The sequence below is a fragment of the Simochromis diagramma genome, unplaced genomic scaffold (genome assembly GCF_900408965.1).
Source record: "Simochromis diagramma unplaced genomic scaffold, fSimDia1.1 OVJJ01000596.1, whole genome shotgun sequence".
Classification (NCBI taxonomy): Eukaryota; Metazoa; Chordata; class Actinopteri; order Cichliformes; family Cichlidae; genus Simochromis; species Simochromis diagramma.
In genome coordinates this window covers 20,322,387-20,342,971 of record NW_024387245.1, presented here as the reverse complement: position 1 = coordinate 20,342,971, position 20,585 = coordinate 20,322,387, and the positions used below count along the sequence as shown (strand labels likewise).

General features: G+C 39.1%; 2 protein-coding genes across 2 annotated transcripts in view; both read right to left on the bottom strand.

Annotated features, from left to right (window-relative positions):
- Positions 1–142: 142 nt before the first annotated feature.
- On the bottom strand, positions 143–9,348 carry slc31a2 (solute carrier family 31 member 2). The gene is made up of 4 exons (XM_039999893.1): positions 8,328–9,348; positions 4,029–4,095; positions 1,648–1,876; positions 143–1,322 (listed from the first exon to the last, which is right to left on the bottom strand). Exons 1-4 carry the CDS (start codon positions 8,331–8,333, stop codon positions 1,157–1,159), a joined length of 468 nt encoding a protein of 155 aa, XP_039855827.1. The 5' UTR covers positions 8,334–9,348; the 3' UTR covers positions 143–1,156.
- Positions 9,349–9,465: 117 nt separating this feature from the next.
- The window catches only part of arrdc1b (arrestin domain containing 1b), a 45,950-nt gene continuing 34,830 nt past the window's right edge, over positions 9,466–20,585 (bottom strand). Inside the window, exons 3-8 of the mRNA XM_039999892.1 lie at positions 19,454–19,504; positions 16,349–16,503; positions 15,833–16,015; positions 15,342–15,518; positions 13,873–14,311; positions 9,466–13,328 (exon numbers count right to left, since the gene is read on the bottom strand). Coding sequence (XP_039855826.1) covers positions 13,264–13,328; positions 13,873–14,311; positions 15,342–15,518; positions 15,833–16,015; positions 16,349–16,503; positions 19,454–19,504 — 1,070 coding nt within the window. The 3' untranslated portion in view covers positions 9,466–13,263. The remainder of the gene's footprint in view (positions 13,329–13,872; positions 14,312–15,341; positions 15,519–15,832; positions 16,016–16,348; positions 16,504–19,453; positions 19,505–20,585) is intronic.

Sequence of the window (20,585 nt, the reverse complement as noted above, 5' to 3'; positions counted from 1 at the left end):
TATCGGCTTCATTCTTTTTCTCTTTATTCTTTTTTTCAAAGACAAAAAAAGAAGCCATCACCAGAAAAAAATCTTATTGATATGCAACAGTAAATAAAGCAGTTGAACAAATCTGTATAAGCCTTTAGTGTCAGTGATTTTTTTAATCAGTTAAAAAATAAAAAAATAAAAAATAAAATTTTTTTTTACCAAAAGACAGGAACTTCTGAAACGTCTCAACTGTCAGCTTCAAGGCACTTTGCTTTTCTGATTGTGGTTAAACAATTGCTACAGAACCACATGACCATGAATAATAACAAACCAAGATGACCTTTCACAAGGTTTTACAAGCGAGAATCACATGTATCAGTTCCTCATACGGACTCCAGCGCAATGCAATTCTGTCCCATGACCCGTGACTGTAAATGTCTGACTTAGCTGCAAGTCAGCTTTAAGATTTTAGTCCAAAACACTTGACAATCAAATATCAAGTTCCATCTTGAATCATTTGACAGCAAATGGAAAAAAATAAAAATAAAAAATGGTGCAGTATGAATAAAAGCCTGTCCAACCCCCCCCCAAACAAAAAAAAAAAAAAAAAAAAAAAAAAACACCCAACCCTAAACAAAACAACATAGCTTCCTAACACACCACAATCTGTGCAGACTTCCCATCTCTGGGTTTTGTGTTATCATGCTGTGGGTGATTCCAGTGCATTTCTTCTTTCTAAATCAATTGTTTGGATTTTCAAGATAATTAAAAAATAAAAAAAAATAATAATGATAATAAAAAAAAAAGCAGAATTGAACAACACTCCTACTTTTCCTGGAGATTTAAAAAAAAAAAAAAAAAAAAAAAAACATTTTTCCACAGGTATTACTCACACAATCTGCTGACTTAAAAGTGAAGCAGAACTAATACTAGGACTGAGTATTTTCTTAACATTATGTACCTTTAACAGAAAAGAGTTATTTGTTAATTAGGGACAAATGTTAAAATGTAGCATTTTCTGTTTTCTGGAAGCTTAAAATCATTTTCAGTTTCTATATCCAGATGAGGTTTAGGCAAAGTTTAGTGTCACGTGGCTCATTATCCACCAATTTTTCCATCCTTCGAGATCCTCGGATGGTAAAAAGTAAATTTTTCTTTATTTCACTATATCAAAATGTCTGTGCCATCACATCCGACCTAAGAGAGGAAATGAGATAAAATAACCGAGGACCGACCCCGTGATGACCCCGAGGAATATCCAGGTGTTATAGGACATGACGCACAGCATCAGCATGTAGGCCAGAGACACCTGCAGCATGTGGAGGACCGTCTGTATGATGTGCAACAACCAGCTGATGAAAAGAAGAGGGAGAGGGCTATTTACAAATAAACTAATAAGTCAAATACATCGTTCAGGTCTCGACATTCAGTCTGCCAATATGTGATGGTCTCAGTTTGCCACACACTTTTGTTTAATACCACCCAAAAGATAATAATAGTTGCAATCTAGGATACACCAACAAAAAAAGGGTGTCACCATGCTATGGAGGTTACCACCATGCCACAACCATACAGTTCAAATAGATGCATTTCTGTATTTTATTCAGTGATTTGCATTTCACAGTACGATCCATGATAAAAAAAAAAAAAAAAAGTTACTAGAAATGAGTTGCTTACCTGTTCCTGGTACTTTGAGGTGTAACGACTGATGCTATAGGGGTCAGTGAGGATTCAGAGGGGCTGCTGTCCAGGACAGAGATGCTGTCGCAGTGGGAAGATGATGGGGCGTCGTATGGAGACTGAGGCTGGGTCAGCTTGGAGGGATTCCCCAGCCACAATCTCCACACTTTAAGCACCTCGTAAAAGACAGTCAGAAGCAAGACCACCAGCACTGACACCACCATCCCTGTAGGTACAAAAATACAAAATGTTAACTCACAAAAAAAGTCACTATTAAAAAGTACTTTTATGCAATATGATGATGATGAAGTGAAATTTATTTCGGTCAACAACAACAACAACACAGATTATCATTTTACATAAAAGTACTCAATCCTATAGTAACCGAAAATGGAATAGGCTGAAGCCTTGTGGCCTATAATTATCCTGTCCTTTACCCCATAGGAATAATCAAATCCTTAACCAAGAGAATAAATAGCATTGATAAATAAGTTATGTAACAATTTGAAAAGAAATCAATGATAAATCAAGAAATTAAATCAACACAAAGTTATTCATCAAACCAAATTTCCGTAACCTTGAATGATGCAAATTTTTAAAATCTTCCTGAAAAATGACAAAGAAAAACACATCTTCAGTTCATCATTAAGTCCATTCCATAATTTCACTCCCAAAACTGACACACATCTATACTTAACATTGAAATACCTAAAGTGAGAACCAAACTTATAAGACCCCCTCAAATCATATTTTCCATCTCTTAGTTGAAACATACTTAAAACACAAATTGGAACATTTTTCATCACTCGATATATCATTTCTAAAGTTTTAGAATGAATTTTAACATAGATGATCCTACAAAACACTGGTTGGTGGACTCCCTATATCCAACTTTATTTATTATTCTAATAGCTCTTTTTTTGCAATTTAAAAATTGAATCCAAATATGTTTTGTATGCGTTCCCCCAAATTTCTGCACAATAGGTCATATAAGGCAAACAAAGGGAAGTATACAATAAATAAAGGCAGTTCTTATTCAAAAAAAATCTCTTGTTTTATAAAGAATAGAAACAGACTTTGATAATTTCCGTTTCACATGTTCTATGTGGGGCTTCCAACAAAGTTTATCATCAATAATTACTCCTAAAAAAAAATTTGTCTCATATACTCTTTCAATTTCAACATTATTTAAAGTCAGTTTTACTTTAATATTACTTTTACTACCTCCAAATAAAATAAATCTTGTTTTACTTTCATTCAATGATAGTTTATTAAATACAAACCATCTATTTAATGTAGCTTACCATCACCAGTGTGTGAATGTGTGTGTGAATGGGTGGATGACTGGATATGTAAAGCGCTTTGGGGTCCTTAGGGACTAGTAAAGCGCTATATAAATACAGGCCATTTACCATTTATTTAACTTCATGAGTTCTGTTTCCACTGTTTTCAGTAATTTCTTTATGTCCTTTCCAGAGCAAAATAAGTTTGTATCATCAGCAAACGCCACATATTTTAAAGTATCACTGGCTGTACAAATATCATTTATATCAAGTAAAAATAACTTAGGTCCCAAAACAGATCTTTGCGGGACTCCACAAGTTACTTTTCTAAGTTTAGATTTTATGTTATTAATACTCACATATTGAAACCTATTATTCAATAGGTTCCTTTGAATAATACATCATTATTTTTGCTACTTTCAGATTTAGACTAGATTGACACCAACATCTGTTCACTTAATGCGAAGCTCCAGCCAAAAGCAGGTTCATGAAAAATACAGAGGACTGGAAGCATTGAGAAAACAATACATTTTCTCTACATATAGCTTGAGAACATTTTCCCTGCTTCCCCTGGGATACATGAGGGGTATCTGTTCTGGCAACTCCTCTACAACCGTAATATTTTAGTATTAAAAACGTATTTTTCACTTTAACAACTAATTCTAACCCCTTAAACATCTCCTTAATGTAATTAAATCTAATCCAGATCCACTTCAAGGCTGGCATATTTTGACAAATGTAGAAAGGGGTTGGTGCACAGTCTTTCAAAGCTGTTTAAAAACTAACTTCAATTAATACATTTTTGGTTCCTTCTACAAGTTTAAAAAGGAAAAAAAAGAAAGAAAAAAGAAACACTTGACAATAAAAAAAGATAAATCTGAAGCAAACAAACCTGTTAAAAACAAGTTTGAACAGGTTTATTCAAGCTTCAGTTCATGAACATGGTAGATCAAGTTTGTATAGTAATGTCAGCAATATTACAGAAACACTCCACCGTCATCAGAAATAAGTACTTGAATTGCACCACACAATTTTTAAATCCAGATGAACTGGTTCTAAGGCTTTTTCGCAAGACGTTAATACTCTGGAGCTTACCTGCAGGGCTGTGCACATCCCAGAAGTCAAACAGCAGCGTCACACTGCTCGAAACCCCAAAAGTCATCTAAAGAAAAATGAGAAGGGTATTAGGTGTTGTTCACTGGTAAAGTGGAGTTTAGGGCCAACATTTATACTGAATGCAGTGTTGTCCAATGTTCCAAGAACAGTCTGTACAATAGTACTCAAAATATTTCTGATTACAGAGTGAAAAACAAAGAATTTAATTTATACTACTTTGCACAAATATGCTGTATATACACACACATGATTTTGTCCGACAATTAGAGGACATACTGCTCCACAAAGGCACACTTTGTTCAGCCTTGCTGCTGTGGATATGGGCTGACAGAGGAATGCACGGTCTGTGGCTCTTGCTTGCTCAGCAGCACAGCTCTATCCCCGATAATTCACCACCTGTCTTGGCATGACTGCCTCTCACCAGCTGCAAACTAGCAGATCTCAGTTAGGCATCAGCCTAGCTGAGATCTGCTAGTTATAAAGTCTGGAAATGATAAAGTTCCAAATTTAACAGAGCTACACTGGCTTCCAGTGTCATACACACCGACCTAAAAATTCTCGCCTTAGATGGTCTTGGATCATCGTTTACCACTTTATCTCAGGGCTCTCTGAAATCCACCAATGACAAACTTAAGACATACGATATTTCTCTCAAAAAAATCTGGGAGCAGCTTCGGCCCCTCATGTCCCCAAACCACCGTTTGGCTTCTTTCTCCGTGACGCCATATCTCTCTCTTTCTGCCTCTCTCCCTCTTATTGCTTCGTCTTCCTCATAAATGTTTTTATGAATTTAGATTATCAAGCAAAGCACTGAATGGAGTACCTCACTCAACTTTAGGAAAGCCTTCAACTATTGAGAGGAAGACCACGAAAGCCTTTCTAAATATGGTCACACTGAAGTGCACAGCATAGCTGTACATTAGTTGCATGTAGAATTACACAAAGCTTTGTAGTTCGTCATCTACATATTGTAGTTGTGTGTCACTGATCGTTTAAAGCATTTTAAAAAAAAAAAGAAAAAAGAAAAAAAAAGTCTACTGCAGTTCTTATTTGTGCTCTCTTTCTTTGTCTCCCTTTTCTGCCTAAGCTAACCAATGAACAATCAACCCACATACAGCTTTTTGGAGGACTTTTGGATGAGACAAATAAAATTTGAATTTGACTGCACACAAGTACATTTTCATATCCTCTGCATATTCGAAGACCTACACAAACAGATACCGATGTGGGACCATAAACACTTCACAATGTCATTACGAAAGCGGCACCATTGTCAATGGGAAACTACCTGAAAGGTTCACTAAAAGGTGGAAAACAAGAACCGATCTGAGCCATCCACTGGAGCCAGCTTTCCCAGTTTTCGACTTTGCTGGTGATCTTGCGTAAAGTATAACCAACTGTAATAGAAAACTGATGCCCAACAGAAAACCGCGCATTTAAGCCTAAAGCCATGTGTGAGAATGCAATTTCTGATATGTAAAGTAAATGGGGACAGTTAACTACACAGATGAGTCTGGTCATCTTGGAACTCCTCTCAGCAAAGACAATGCAGTACAAAAGACTGTCGGAGCAAGGATTATCTGCTTTATCCGGAGGCTAAATCAATAAGCTTAAGAACAAAGGTCCATCTGTCCAACAGTAACCAGAGTTGTTTTGTTTGGTATTGTAGCCACTGGCTGTGACGTAAAAACAATCGATGCCTTAATCCTCCTTATTTTCTGGACTTCTAAAATTTCAACTATACAGTCAGGCCAGATGACCAAGTTCAGAAGTGCAGTGCTGATAATCAAACATCCTCAAAGTTCTTCCTGAAACAACTTGGTGGACGAATGTAATGACCCCTTGTTAGAATATGGACCTAACAAGGGAGAAAGCACAATATACAAGACAAAGCATAGAGGGAAGGATTTTATTTTCTACTTTTTCCTCTTCTCTTTCCTGGTGGCAATAATGGGTTTCCCCTCCTTGAGCCTTGTTCTGCTGATGGTCCCTTCTTGTTACAAAGGAGGCTTGTCCTCCTCACCATCCCCAAGCGCTTGCTCATCAGGGTTCCAGCTCACAAAAATTGTCATTAAAATAAAAGCTCTTTGAGATGACCCTTGCTGTGAAGTGGCAATGTATAACTAAGACTGACTAGATGATGAAACCTAATTAATTCCATCATGTACATTCCTGTCTAGTTGTGACATTTGCAAAAAAAAAAAAAAAAAAAAAGAAGAAAAAGAAAGCACAGCAGGCATCCTGGAGGTCAGATATTTGGGCAATCACATCATGTAATGGGGCCATTATGCTTACTGTTTCATTCGACAAAAGTCATGTCATATCCTCTGGTGCCGGTCGTTCACCTCTCGATTAAGTGACTAATGTGACAGGTACAATGGAGGCCTAAGAAAAGAACCAAGTTGACTCTTCTTACAACTACTGTGCTATAGAAAACCAAGTAAAGCAGTCAAAGGATAATCCTATATTGGCTCTTAATCTACAAAAGGTTTGGACTTTATTATTGTGATTTATAACATTTTACTCAACATGGTAGTGGTCTATCACAACAACTAGAACCAGCAGAGTTCCACCCATCCATCACTGACACCCTAGTCAGGCTGTCAAATACCCTACTGAACTGAAGTAACCTCACTCCACACCGAAAGGTCTCAAACACCCACAAGGTTCAAGCTAACCCAAGCACCACTTAACTTCCTATCCAAGTTTTCCTTCCTTTATGTTTTATCAAATTAAGGACTTTTGGAGGTAAAACGCAGTTCCACAGAGAAACAGTGTATAATCAGAGCCAAAACTGAACTATGAAGCCATCTGTACATGAATAATAACCCAAAATTATTTAGTTTGGGTTTTAACTTCAGAATTCACCTTCATTCTGAAGCCCTAACCACACGTGATTTGTTTAAAACCCGTCTGATCAGCTACCTGACTGCTCCCCTTGTTATCTTTTTTGTGAGCTCACATTTAGCTCAAATCTTAGTAATTATGGTACTGAGTGAACTGTACTCCGTTTAAATAATGAACTAACCTACAAAAGCAGCTTCCAATTTGTGTTAAATGTAGTTATTATTTTAAAGGCAAAAAAAGAAGAGCTGGCTTTGCACAGTGAGAAACATTAAATTTATGTCTTTATAACTTCTTTTAATGTGAAACAGATACAAGGTGGCTAAAGTTTCCATTTAAAATGGCACAGGACAGCAGAGGTGATAAAAATGTCGAAGTATTTGACACAATGAAAGAACGAGGGGGAAAAAAATCAAATACCGACAGCTTGAGTCAACAATCCAACTGGGGGCTAGACTCAGAAAGCACTGTGAGCTTATCTTTCAAATACACTTTGGAAAAACCAGGTGTTTGTTTTCAAGGTGACAGTTGGGACTGAAAATGGTGTAATTAGTGCTGCTACTACAAGCACTCAAAATGACTGTATTCTGCACTTTTACACGAATACAGAACAATTTCCGAGTCTCAAAATGTGCTTTCACTATTTAGGTTTAACCGATAACTTTCATTTAAAGGTTATTTAGGGTAAAATATCACAACTGCAGTAAAACTACTCGTTTTAGTGGACCTATAGTTAACAAAAGTCACTCGGGTTTTATTGGCATAAATGCACTAAAGACCCTAAAGCAATGATTGAGCTTATTTTAAATTCCAAGTGCATAAAGCAGCAGCACCTACATATGAATTCCCACATCTGCAACTTGCATACCTAAACTGATCTGACCCGAATTTATTTATTCTCAGAAATCGACACTTTAAAAAGAAAACAGCACAGGTGACATAATGTCCAGCTTTGGATGACACTGACAGCAAGGTATAAAGTTAATCATATGGTTACATAACACTGACGCTGTTGTTTTAGTGTTTTTGTAGTAGACTTTTAAAAAGGGGTCTCAGTAAGCGTCCCTTCTCATTAGCTTAATATGATTCAAAATAAAGTTAACTCATCTTTTAAAAACTAAGACGTGTTATCTCCCAGACTTACGCCAGGTCAGACGGTAGTAGTTTGTAGTAGTAGTTTCACAGCAGATTATTTCATATTTTTCTGACTGGCTTTATTAGATGCAGTGTGTCAGAAACCAGTAAGTACCGCTTACACAGACTCCCTGGGTTCCCCGAAGTGTGCATGACATGTTTTCCTCACACTAAGTGAGTCAGTGCCACACATTAACCAGCAAAGAAACGTCTCAAATGCAAAACAGCTTATTAAAGTAGCACATATGGCGTATGCTAGACCGCTGAGTGACAAAACAAAGACACACAAAGAGAACTTACTCGCATCCTGACGAGCTTGCTGCGCTAACGTTGACGCCACACTTTCAGCGGTTATTGAGCGCAGCTTCCATCACAGATGAGTCTCGGTCCGGACATTCAAGCACGAGCCATTTCCACATAATTGGCGTGCATTTCTCAAATATGCCTCAACAGAAACAGCCAGCGTCCCACCTACTCAGCCCAAAGACGCTATGTATGTAGCCTGTGGTACCACGTGACTTCGCCTAACAAACCACGGTTGACGGTTAATGTAGTTTTTCAACATGTAGGGCGAAGGCAAACATCCCGAGTGCGACTGCGCAGTCGAAATAGAGAGTCCCGGATAAACAACCGTTACCCTTCAGATCAAAGAGGGCGGCTACAACCCCCAAATATTTGAGTTTAAAAACGAGTGAAATAAGACCGCTAACTGAGCAGAAATCGATGCTTTTAAAGCGTTTAATGAATATGTATTATGCAGAACCAATGACTGTAGAACGCTGTGGTCATGTGACAGACGGAAGCAGCTCACACAATTCTTGGAGTTGTATCAAGGACACATCTAAAACCTGCAGAACATCGGCACTCGAGGCCTGGAGTTGCTCACCCCTGCTCTAGACCATCACTCTCATACACTTCTCTACCATTCCTGACTTCCTCATGCAGTCCCACACTTCCTCTCTTGGCACCCCGTCATAGCCTTCCTCTAGAATCCACCAAGAGAGTGCATCACATCTGCAGTTCTTTTCCTCAGCATGACCCCGTACTGTTGATGTATACATGTTTGTCTGGAACACTTCTCTCTTGCAGGGACCACCTGTGGTGGACGTTTCTGCCATTTCAATGTTTATCTATTATTTATTTACTTTAGTATGGATGGCAGTAGGGGAGGTCTTTATTAGTAGCCAAAGCTGTTAAATCATGTGAAAACACTATTAAAATGGAGATATTTATGCCCTTGTTCACATTTTTCAGAATTATTCAGTTGACCAGATTGCAGTCTTTGCCGGCCGTTTCTGGCCCCACACCTTATGTTTTGAAACCCCTTCCATAACATAAGAAAGTCTGGCAAAACGTTCAGGTGTAATAGTCTATTTTTTATACATTTTTTTATACAGCAGAAAACTTTGTTTTTTCACAGAAATGTGGGTGGATGTAGTGCTTTGCTACCCCTTACCCCCTTACTTTATTGTCGTTCTATGCAGTACAGCTTTGACTCTGCACTGTAAGCTGAAACTGTACATGTAATGGTTGAGGTGCAACTATATCCACACTGCACCTGTAAACAGCTCATATAGTAGAAAAATACAAAACTGGACACCACTCATCAATATATTGGGGGGGGGGGGGTGAAAAGATAACATAACGAGGGGTTTCATAAAGCTATAGTACCTTTTGGTGAAGAGGATTTGAACAGAATGAAGGCTGGTAAAGGCAGCATGAAATGACTTCAGAAAAGGAATTGCACAAGTTTTTTTCTCCTAAAACAAAGAGTTTAAAACAAAGTTCAGCAGGTCTACAAAATCCAGTGTCTTACTGTTTTTGAAAGCTACATCTGTGTACATCAAGTGCACTTTGCACAGTCCGGCCAGACACAAAGCAGGAGGAGCATGTCCTGATGTCCTCATAGAGAAGAAGAAGGTAGTCCACCGCAGGCTCATGTAAATGTTGAAGGGTATCCAGATTGTTTAAGGCATGCTTTCACAATAATGCAGAGCCACAAGATTTCTGTTATCAGAAACTCATGCTGTGATTTGAAGCGGAGTGGCAAGATAAGACGAAAACACACGAAGAGTCACACAAACATTCAGTGCAGATGTTGTGCTTCAGATTTTCAGGGGCATTAGGCATTACTATGCCTGGAGGATGTGGATGAATTTTTTTGTCATCAATATATGACAAAACATGACAAATGTATGCAACTACGTGGAACTGTAGCACTGAAGTCTATTTTGCTGTTATGAATAAAATGAGAAAAGAGTTTTTATACGTGCAAAACAAAAGGTTTGGTGAACAAATATCTATACATACAACAGAAAATAGCAGACATTTGTGCAATGCTAAGATCATATTATGGTACAACAACATAAAATCAATACAAAATACAATAGTTAAACCCCACTGCTGACCACAAGCAGAAATGGACAAAAAAGGAAAATATCTCCACTTTTACAGATGTTCGATCAGAAATTGGCTTGAACTCAAGTTTGATTGAAGTTAAACTGCATTTCTCTCTCTCTCTCTCTCTCTCTCTCTCTCACACACACACACACACACACACACACACACACACACACACACACACACACACACACACACACACAGTAAATGAAGTGCTGAGATGTCCAGATGTGTTACCATCTGCACTGACTGAAACACTCAAATCACCAGAAGAAATTTAAGGCAACAAAGGGGAAAAATAACATAAATCATCCTGATGCAAACCACATGCATCTTCAACCTCAGTTTATAAGTTCTGCTCAACAGAAAGGAAAGAAATACATTTCTAGAGCGGACTTCAGCTGGTGAATCACAGAAACAAGGACTAAGTTAGGTGGGTCCGTTAACATGGCTGGTCATTTTAGTCCAGAGATAAAGAGATAAAGCCTGTACCGGTATTACCCACAAGGGGGCAGAGTACGGCTTTCGGTACTGCAGACCTCATAACCAGCTACAGGGAAAATGAGGCTCACGAGACAAACTTCCTCTGAATACAAAAGTGGTACGGCAAGAAAAATATCTTTTTAAGGAGCCAATGCAAGGGAGAAGTAATGAAATAAAAAATATAATAAATAATAACAAAGTTTGACTGCATTGCTTTGTGGAAGCGTTTTTGATTAAAAGGCCATTTCCCATTATAATCTAATTTGCATGTAATTTTCCTCTGGTCTGTAGTGCTGTTTATCCATCACTATTGATTCGGTGTGAGATTCCCAGTTTCCTACATATCAGCTCTGCAGCCGTCCGCCTACTCTTGGATTTAATGGAACTGAATGGCACGACACCTTTGGAGCTAAAAGACACACACACAAAAAGAAAAGAAAAAAAACAAAAAACATGAAAGAAGGAAAATATCCATCCATCCATTTTCTGACGCTTATCTGGGTTCAGGTTACAGAGGCAGCAGTCTACCCAGAGGCACCCAGCCTCTCATTGGGTTCTTCATTGCATTCCCAACCAGCTGAGCAATGTAATCTCCCCATCGTGTTCAGGTTCGCCATGGGGGGCCTCTTCCCAGTAGGACATTGTGTAAAAGAAAATAAATTCCAGAACTACCTCGACTGGCTCTTTGTGATGTGAGCTCCACATCCTACTGCTATGGGAGAGCCCAGACACCTTTCAAATATCTGTTATCTCATTCTTTGGCTTACTACCCACAGCTCATGACCACAGGCAAGGGTGAGAATGTAGATTAACTGGTAAATCGACAGCTTAACTTTTATGCTCAGATCTCTCTTCTTCAAAGCACACTGGTACAGCCCGTACCACACCCATCCCTCTGTCAATCCCCCGCTCCTCTATTCCCTCACTTGTCGGTTCAAGACCCGGGACACTTAAACCCGTCCCTGACCCAGAGTGCACACTCCACCCTTTTCCGGCTGAGAACCATGCCCTCAGTCCTGCAAAGTGCCTCACTGCCTCACATCATCTACCAACAGCAGAGAGGTGATCCTGAGGTCACCAAACAAGAAACCCTCCACCACTTGGATGGATTTATAAATTAATAAAAATTATGAACAGAATCTGTGCAGAAGGGCAGCCAAAACCCATTGAGAATGCATCGGAATTACTGCCAACAGTGCAAACCACAGCCCATAACAGCCTGAAAGATAAGGAATAGCTACATCATGACCTGGTAACACAAAAAAAATACCCCGATTTTGTCATGAGCAGTTTCGTTTAGGAACAATTTTATTTTCTATTATCTACATCTGCAAAAGAAAAGAAGCAGCTCAGCTGTTGTGGAGGCTTTTAATGATTACATTGTGAGCCTCTCGTCATGTGTCGTTGGATGCTTACTTCTGCAGAGGGATATGGTTGGCAAACGTTGACAGAAGAATGATGGCAATAGACAGTAGAATAAAAGGTTTAGGACTTTGTTTGAGAAACTGGCTCATGATTGCTGATGACCTTTTGAAACGTATTATTTTAAACATTCCATGTAGCTCCATAATAAGGATATTTGAAATCGGGCAACTCACATCAAGAAGATTTAGATAAAAAACAAACAAACAGCACAACAGACCAGAGGAAAACTACTGAATGAACTGAATTTGAATTTGCTCCTTGAATTATTTTAATCAGTTACTCAGCTGAGTGGTTTCCCTAAGGACCTACTTATCTTTAGAACCATTCTGTGCATTTAAAAAAAGATTTTGATGTGAAAAGAAGCTGTTATCACAGGCATCACCTGTGACTGTGTATTCCTCTTTTTATATCCATGATGGAGGTAGCTCTGCCTGCACGACGACGAGGACAGCAGAGACACGTACAAAGAGCAGCGGACCACACTAACAAGCGCATGTTTGGACCCCCGGACCCCCCGCCCCACCACAAAAAGGCCAGACTGAAAGCTTTTAGTTTCAAGGCATCACAGATGCAACAACATGTTGGAAATAAAAACACAACAGACGTGTCCAACGACTGATTATTCTAAATGCTGTATAACAATCTGAAATACTTTTTTCTTTTTTTTCTTTAGGCACAGTGATGTTCACCTGACATTATCTGCTGGGACATGAGGAAAAATTTAAATTCTTATATTCATTATAAGAAATTATCCCCTTTTTTAAAAAAACAAACAAAACAAAACTCAATGCAGGACAAAGAATCAATCCTTGGGGAGTTTGAAGCATCCATCCTCTTTTCATCCACCTTGTCTCTGGATTCGTTTCGAGGCGAGTACAAACAGGTGTAGGTGGGAGTGGTCACAATTCTTCATCCACCTGTTTCTTCTCTACTGTCTACTGTTGAAACTGGAGTTGGCACTACTGCAGCTTTCCTCATAACTAGGTGGGGGCTCTGGAACACACAGAGGCAAAGAAAAGTAAACGGGACTAGATAAGAGTTTAAGGTTATCTCGGAATTTAATCTACTAGAGATTATAGGCCAGAAAATGCAAAACACATTGTTTAGTCATTTCGGGGAGTGGGGGCCGCTATCATGGCTTTCCATGAGTAGTAGTGAAGTCGAACTCTGGAGCTGAAAATGTGGAAGTGCAAGAAACTGCAGGCCCTTTAATGTCCACATTAAGGCTGGCTGCACATTTTAAATACCCAACTATACAGCATTACAACAGTTTCTTCCTAATCTGGAGTATTTTTATTGTTATTATCTGACAAATTATGTGGACTGCTGTGAATGGAGCCTGGCCGATACAGGACTTTATAAGACTGGTATGTACAGATATTTGGTGATTTAAAAAACAACAACCCAATATCGGCCAATATTTTTAAAACTTGAAGCATGATGATGATGATGATGATGATGCAACTCATAAATGCCTAATTAGCCATTACACCTTGCAGGTGATTGTCTGGGTGTGGTAGGTTTATTAAGTACTAACCATGAGGGTAGTCAGAAGTGCTGTACTCTGGAGGGAGAATGAGTGAACAGGAAGTGGGGGTTGGAGCAACATTTCCCTCAGTGAAGAAAGGTATGGTGGCTCCTGTGGACAAACAGAAGAGCGGAGCAGATGCGTCGGGGTGATTGTGGCTAGGCGGCGCCGCCGCACCCGGTGCGTAGCTGAAGGCGCTGGGAGACATTGTGACTGCCTGGCCTGAGGGATCCTGCTGTGAGTGACTCTTTGTGGGAAGTTCCTCACTGGTAAAGCCTCCTGCGCATATATCATCGCCTCGATCCTCCTCCGCTGGCGGAGCGCTGGGCATCACCCCTGCTGCACCCGCTGGACTGGTGGGTGTAGACCTCGTCGGAGACTGGTTTAAAGCGATGTTTCCGATATAGATAGGCAGAGTGACAGCTGCTTCAGGATATCTTAGTGACACCTGTAACACAAACAGAGATCCGTGAAGGGAGCAGCGGCATCAGTCCCTGTTAACTGTGCATTACTCACAGCTAATTTATTTTTTATATTCCCCCCACCCAAGTTGATCCTGTGTCAGAAATGAGCTGTTGTAGATTCTATTCTTTAAAAGTTACCACCCCTTTTGGGTACCCTTAGCAAAGACCCTTCGTTTGTGTAGAAAAGTGTCTGACACCAAGAATTAAAAGCACATTTAATATGTGCAGCCACCATTTTAACAGCTTAGGAATGACACGAGCAGCATACTTTGATAAGTTCCTCTTAAAGCAGCAGCACTCAAGAACACCAAGAAACTGCAACCTGGAAAGTTTTGCAAATTGCTTCCCCTGGCAAATCGAACCGTTTTGCCAAACTTGCAATCATACTTCAATGTAGGACTAAAAATGGTAAAAAAAATATCTTAAATGATGAGTGGGGAAGAAAAAAAATATCAGATGATCTGCTATTAGCTGCAATGGTCATTTGCAAAATATCACAATATCATCATAGAGGAATTTCTGAACTTCTTCCCACTTCAAAAATCTATTGTGACCTACTCATACTTTCACCTTGGACAGTCACATGAATTTTTTTTGATTCATTTGGATCCTACGATAATTTACTTCTTAAGGTCAACTGTCCATTAAAAGCTTCACTGCTCTATAAGACCTGCAGCTCCACTTTAGTTATTTCCTACTACTTAGATCCAAACTTAGATCCAAAAATAGCTCAGAAAATGAAAAGTTAGAATCTTTATTTGATATTTAAATATTTAGGGTCAAATTTATTTATTATTATTTATTTTAAATGACTTTTTACAGTTAACTTGTAGTACCTTCACAGCCCACCAGAGGGCTGCCACCAACACTCTGTGGTCTGATTCAGAAACAATTAGGACGGCATAAAGGAAGTAGAAAAATGAAAAGCTGGAGCTGAAAAGCTTCAACTAACATATGTTAAACCTGCAAAACTGCTATCAACCTGGTATAACACACACACATACACACACACACCTGAATGAAATAGATGATGTCTATAAGGTTGCAGCCTGTCAGTTGTGACTGAGGGAGTGGAGGAACGATGATCTGTTCCTTCCACTCTGCATGTTTTCCTGCCTTCACTTTCGCTCCCTCCACCTCTGCAATGGTCCGTAGGTCTACCACAGGCTTGTTAGTCTTGTAGGTCACTCTCTGGTGTGACAAAGTCAAACAATTACAAACATGAAAAGATGTAATGGCAAATTCAAACCGCTTCACACACCACTAATGTGAAAGCTCGCAGGATAACTTACTGTTCTAGAAATGATCAAGATAACTGTTTTTATCTGAGGTAGAACGAATTTTATGTGTGTCCACATGAAAAGATTTGTTACTTGAGTGGAAATTCTGGTTTATTCTATTATTATAGAAGGTCTAAGAGTTCTCAGTCCTTCTTAAAGATGATTTACATGAACCAAGGATGAGTTAAGAAATACTGATATAACTGTCTACATTTAATAACATACCTGTACGAGACTGGCCAGTACACACCCCGTGTCCTTGCCAGATTTGTTGTGGATCTCGGTGAATAACTTGATGACCTGACCGGGGATGTAACCCTTCATGTCACTGCAAACTTTCAGCATCACAGTCCCCGACTTCACCAGGAGGTAGTTGAACTTCTTGGTGGCCACAGCGGAACTGTGATACTGAAGAGGCAGAGTTGTTGAATAAACGTCTGTCTGTCTGTACGTTGGCAGTAATTAAAAAGTTTGGCTAGCAGAAGCTGTGCAGACTCTTTATTGCAGGATAAACAGGAAACTGACAATCATCAGGAGAAGAGACTTGATTATGAGTAGGAGGGAGAGAACCCTTTCCTGCTCTGCAACGAAATCAAATAAGCTTCGACAAAGATAAAAGTTTATTAAATAAAGAAATGCACTACATTATTTTCAATCCAGTCCTAAATGCACTGGGCAAGAATCAAAGAGAATAAAGGTGAGATCAAAGTGAAGGAAAACAAATGTGAATCAAGCACTTACAGCAATGTCTGGAACCTCATTGAGGTTAAGCATGTTGAGTAGGTAGAAGGGCTTCTGGATTTTGTAGTCCTTGGAGAAGCGTGGCGTGTCAATAGTCACCTTCACTCGGTAAACTATTTTCCCAAAGGGTCCCTCAAAGGAAGTTGGGACAGCAGCTAAGGAGGAGATTGTGGGGAAAGAAAACACAAACATGAGTGACATTGGGAATTTCAATCCAACCCACATCAATTTCTCAATAAAGCTGTAACTTACATCAAATTCAGAGGGTCATACCTTCACTGTACAAGAAAGCTAACAAGCTCATTAAGACAGAATTTCCCCCCCAAAAAGCAAAAACTGTCTCCATAGGTGGCGACTAAGTGGATCACAGGTAAACTATGTGATCAAGTTCTCACACAACCAATGAGTTGTTATATTGCGGCCTGTAAACTATGGAGGGCAGAAACAGCCAATAAATAACATCACATTAAATGTATGAATTTATTTCTACATCTATTTCTGTATTTTCTACATTTTGCTTTTGCATTTCCACAAACTTGTTTGTTTCTGGTTTACAAAGTGTACTTAAGGAGTCAGCATTTCACCTTTGGGTGACTGACACCCAAATCAAAGGAAATGGCTGCCTCTGGTTAGGAAAAACAAAGAAGTAAATTAGACTGAAAACAATGCTGTTAGTCAGGACTATTGCAATAAAGCAAAAGTGCACAGTAATAGAAAGTACAAGAAATATTTAAAAAAAAAAAGTCATACAAATGTATATATTTCGATGACTAATTTGTGCGAGGGATTCAACGAACGACTCGATAATTTTTTTTCTTTTTAGTATTTTCTATTAAGGATTAGCAAAAACTTTCTTTTAAATTGAAAAAAAGGAAAAAAAAGAAGTTTAAGTTCAATACATTTAATTGTAAATTTAAGTTAAAAAAAAAATTAAAAGAAGGACAAAAAGGAAAATTAAATGTAGAAATTCTAGAAAATGTCGTATTAATGTGGCTACACTTTATTTTTTGTAGATATTTTTCCCCTAAGCAGAGACTGAGCTGAAATCTGTATGCATTCCCTCGGACATGTCATTAAACTAAGCTTTCAGATGGATTCCTGCAGGTGTCCTTAGTGAAAAAAGGACAGGCCATGTGTCTCAGGAAAAGGACAGTGAAGAAGTGGAAACTGTGAGGGTAAACATAGGAACGTAGGAAATTCAAGAAGAGGAAAAATAACAATTCTGGGGAGACAGCAGTGAGATAGACAGAAGGGGAGAGATGTTCAGATCCAGTGAAGAGGAAAAAAACACCCAAACAACAGGTTCAAAACCTGTTCATGGAGTAATCTGTGTATAAATTTCCAAGCAGAATGCACACAAAAGAGTTTAATGTGGTGTCAAAATAATGGCAGAGCCTCCTGGCGCAGTCTCTGTTCTAATGTGTTCCTTGATCCTCATTCAGATGTTAATGCCAGCTGCTCCAGGGACTATCTGCTGCTGCTGCTGTCGATAAGAATTAAGCAGGAGAGGCAGATTGTTGTTGTTTGGTTGCAGACAGCTTGGCAACTAAAATGGAGCCATCACTGGCTGACATCAGGCCGAAGTTCCCTGAGGACTGGGCTGCTTGTGGTTACTGAAAGTGGCTAAGGGTTGTAGAGCCTGTCTTGCTCCTTTGAGTGCAGACAAAATCCATAGACTGGAAACATAAGAGCCTAGAAATAACTTGGCGATGTCAAAGCCCTCCTTATGCAATATCCGTTCATCTTTTGACCTTAAAGTGGACCCATTATAACTCTTTTTTTGCTTGGACTCTACTTGAGTAGCTCTGTGTTACTCACAGTTCAAAATAATCCTTATTTATCCTACACTGAGCCTTCGTTCAGCTCCTTAGCTGATTTAACCCTCTCAGGCTCAAATTAAACTTTTTGTTGCTAATGCACAACCAAGTCCTGCAGTGGTACTTCTGAGTAAAAATAACCTCATAAAATATGTATGTGGGGTAATCAGGTTGTTAGTTTTTAACTGTTGCAAATCGGCAACGCCTGCCTCGAGAGGGTTAAACAAGTCATTTGAGCTTTTCAGCCTTTTAAGCCAACTTTCTTCTAATTGGATGTCCCTCTAAAACAGGTTTGAATAGCTTTAAGATCCCATCTCTTTTATGGTTTTCAGAGCCAAGAGTAGAAGAAAAACTGTGTGAAACAGAGCATTTTGTATAAGCTGGAGACTCCATTCGCCCTTAAGAGTGTGTAGTGCCAAAAATTTGCAATAATAAGTCTCCTCACCAACTGTCATATATGTATTTTGATTATTGGTGACACTGTTTTTGCGGAAGATTCATTTTTATTATGATGTCTTTTGTGACTATTAGAGAAACTTTGAAAAGAATAACAAAGAAAACTTGCTAAGATATTATGATAAATGCTCAATTTTTAAACCACATGTTACAATTCAGGTAGACTCTTTTTTTTTCATAAAAACTCTTAAGGATCACACTGTTCATATTAGGGTTTGTTAGCCTCTCTGAGGTACCAGCAGGGGGCAGCAGGAGCCTCTTTATCCTTCAATTAGCCACCTCTCTGCCTGATATTTAACATGCCCTTCACTGATGTTCTCAAGACTGGTGGGCTGAAAGGAGGGGAGGACAAAGCACGGAGGCATGAAGACCAATTAAACAGTGACTGCACAAAAGGAGAGGGAACTAAAAATAACCCCCGGCTACCCCCCTTCGTGTGTCAGCCTGTGCCTCAGAGAGGGTGTAAGATACCAGACAGATTGCACAATGTGTGGCCTTACAGGTGCCAAGAATGTTCAGCTGATCTTTAGGGTTATTTACACACTGCAATTTTGTTATCTATCATGAGCAAAAAAAAACCCTTTTAGTAGCAATAAAAGTATCAGGAAATAGCATACCACTCCTAAATCTTTAAACACTGACTACGTAATGTTTTTCCATTCGCCTACACACAAACTGGACCTTAACTGCTTTGTCGACAGGGGTTATCACACCTGCATCAGCATGCACCCTTCGCTGAACTGACCTAGATGGGTGATAAAACAAATCTAAGAAAACTTGTTACGGGAACTGAGGCGGTGCTGGGCACACAGAAGAATGACGTTTCACTCACCCGGAATGACAAACTGGAACGGGAAACTGTGTTCGCCCACTCCAAGGACACCTGTAAAAAAAAAAAAAAAAAAAAAAAAAAAAAAAGGTTTACATTTATAATGACGCTTTTCTCAAAACACAGATTTTAATGGATCCATTAAGGAGGAGAGAGGCACATACTAATAAATATACATATGCTAAAATCATTATAGTAAAATTAGTAGACAGAAAAAACTGCAAATTAAAGTGAATGTGCTGTAAAATCTCATAATTTATGTCCATATTCTTTCATTAACTTTTAATTTAAGGACACGGCGTGCCGGCTGGGCTCACCTGCTTTCCCAGCAGGATGAGGTTTCTGAGACAAAACAGGCTTTAGCTGAGACAATTACAATTATCTTTTCTAGTGACTTAGACTATTAATGGTTAGTAATAAGAAGTGATAAACTGCTGGGTGACACAAGTGGCAAGGTTCGAGGTTCTCTCAGCAATCATTTAAAGGCTTGGCGAGGCCGCAGCAATCAAAGCCAAGCCTTTTTCTTCCATCCCATCACATCTGCAGGCCAGCATCAGTGTGACAAGTATGACCGTTTGGATTGAAGCTAAGATAAGAATGCTCCGTGTTTTTTTGTTTTTTTTATAGCTAGCAAATTCCTAAAACAAAAGCCACAGCCCTGAGCTTTATCCTCACGAACTTTTATCTCTGGTTTAAATAAATACAATAAATAAATGTTATTCAAACTCAATCATATAAAGGGTCAGTTTTCCAGAAATGGTTTAAGCCTAGTCCAAGACCATAAACTCATTTTTCCCCTCAGTGAAGACCAACTCTCACCTGAAACCTGCTGGGAGAGGTACACATTTGGTAAACTGGTGCTTACAGCCAGATGGCGCAAGTGAGAGTGGCTGAAGATGAACTACAGCGCATGTTTACTGTAACGAAGGAAAATGTAATCGACTGTGGAACAGCAGGATTCACTGATGTCTTTTTTTAATTTGTTTTTGGACAACAATGGAGCTCCGTGGCGCAAAGGAAATGCAGATAAAAGCTCCTAGCCTGCACAGGAAAGCTCATTAGAATGATTACTTCTTTGTTGATTTTGGCCTTGACATGGGGTTTGTTGACAGTATGGAAAAGAAAGAGAATATCC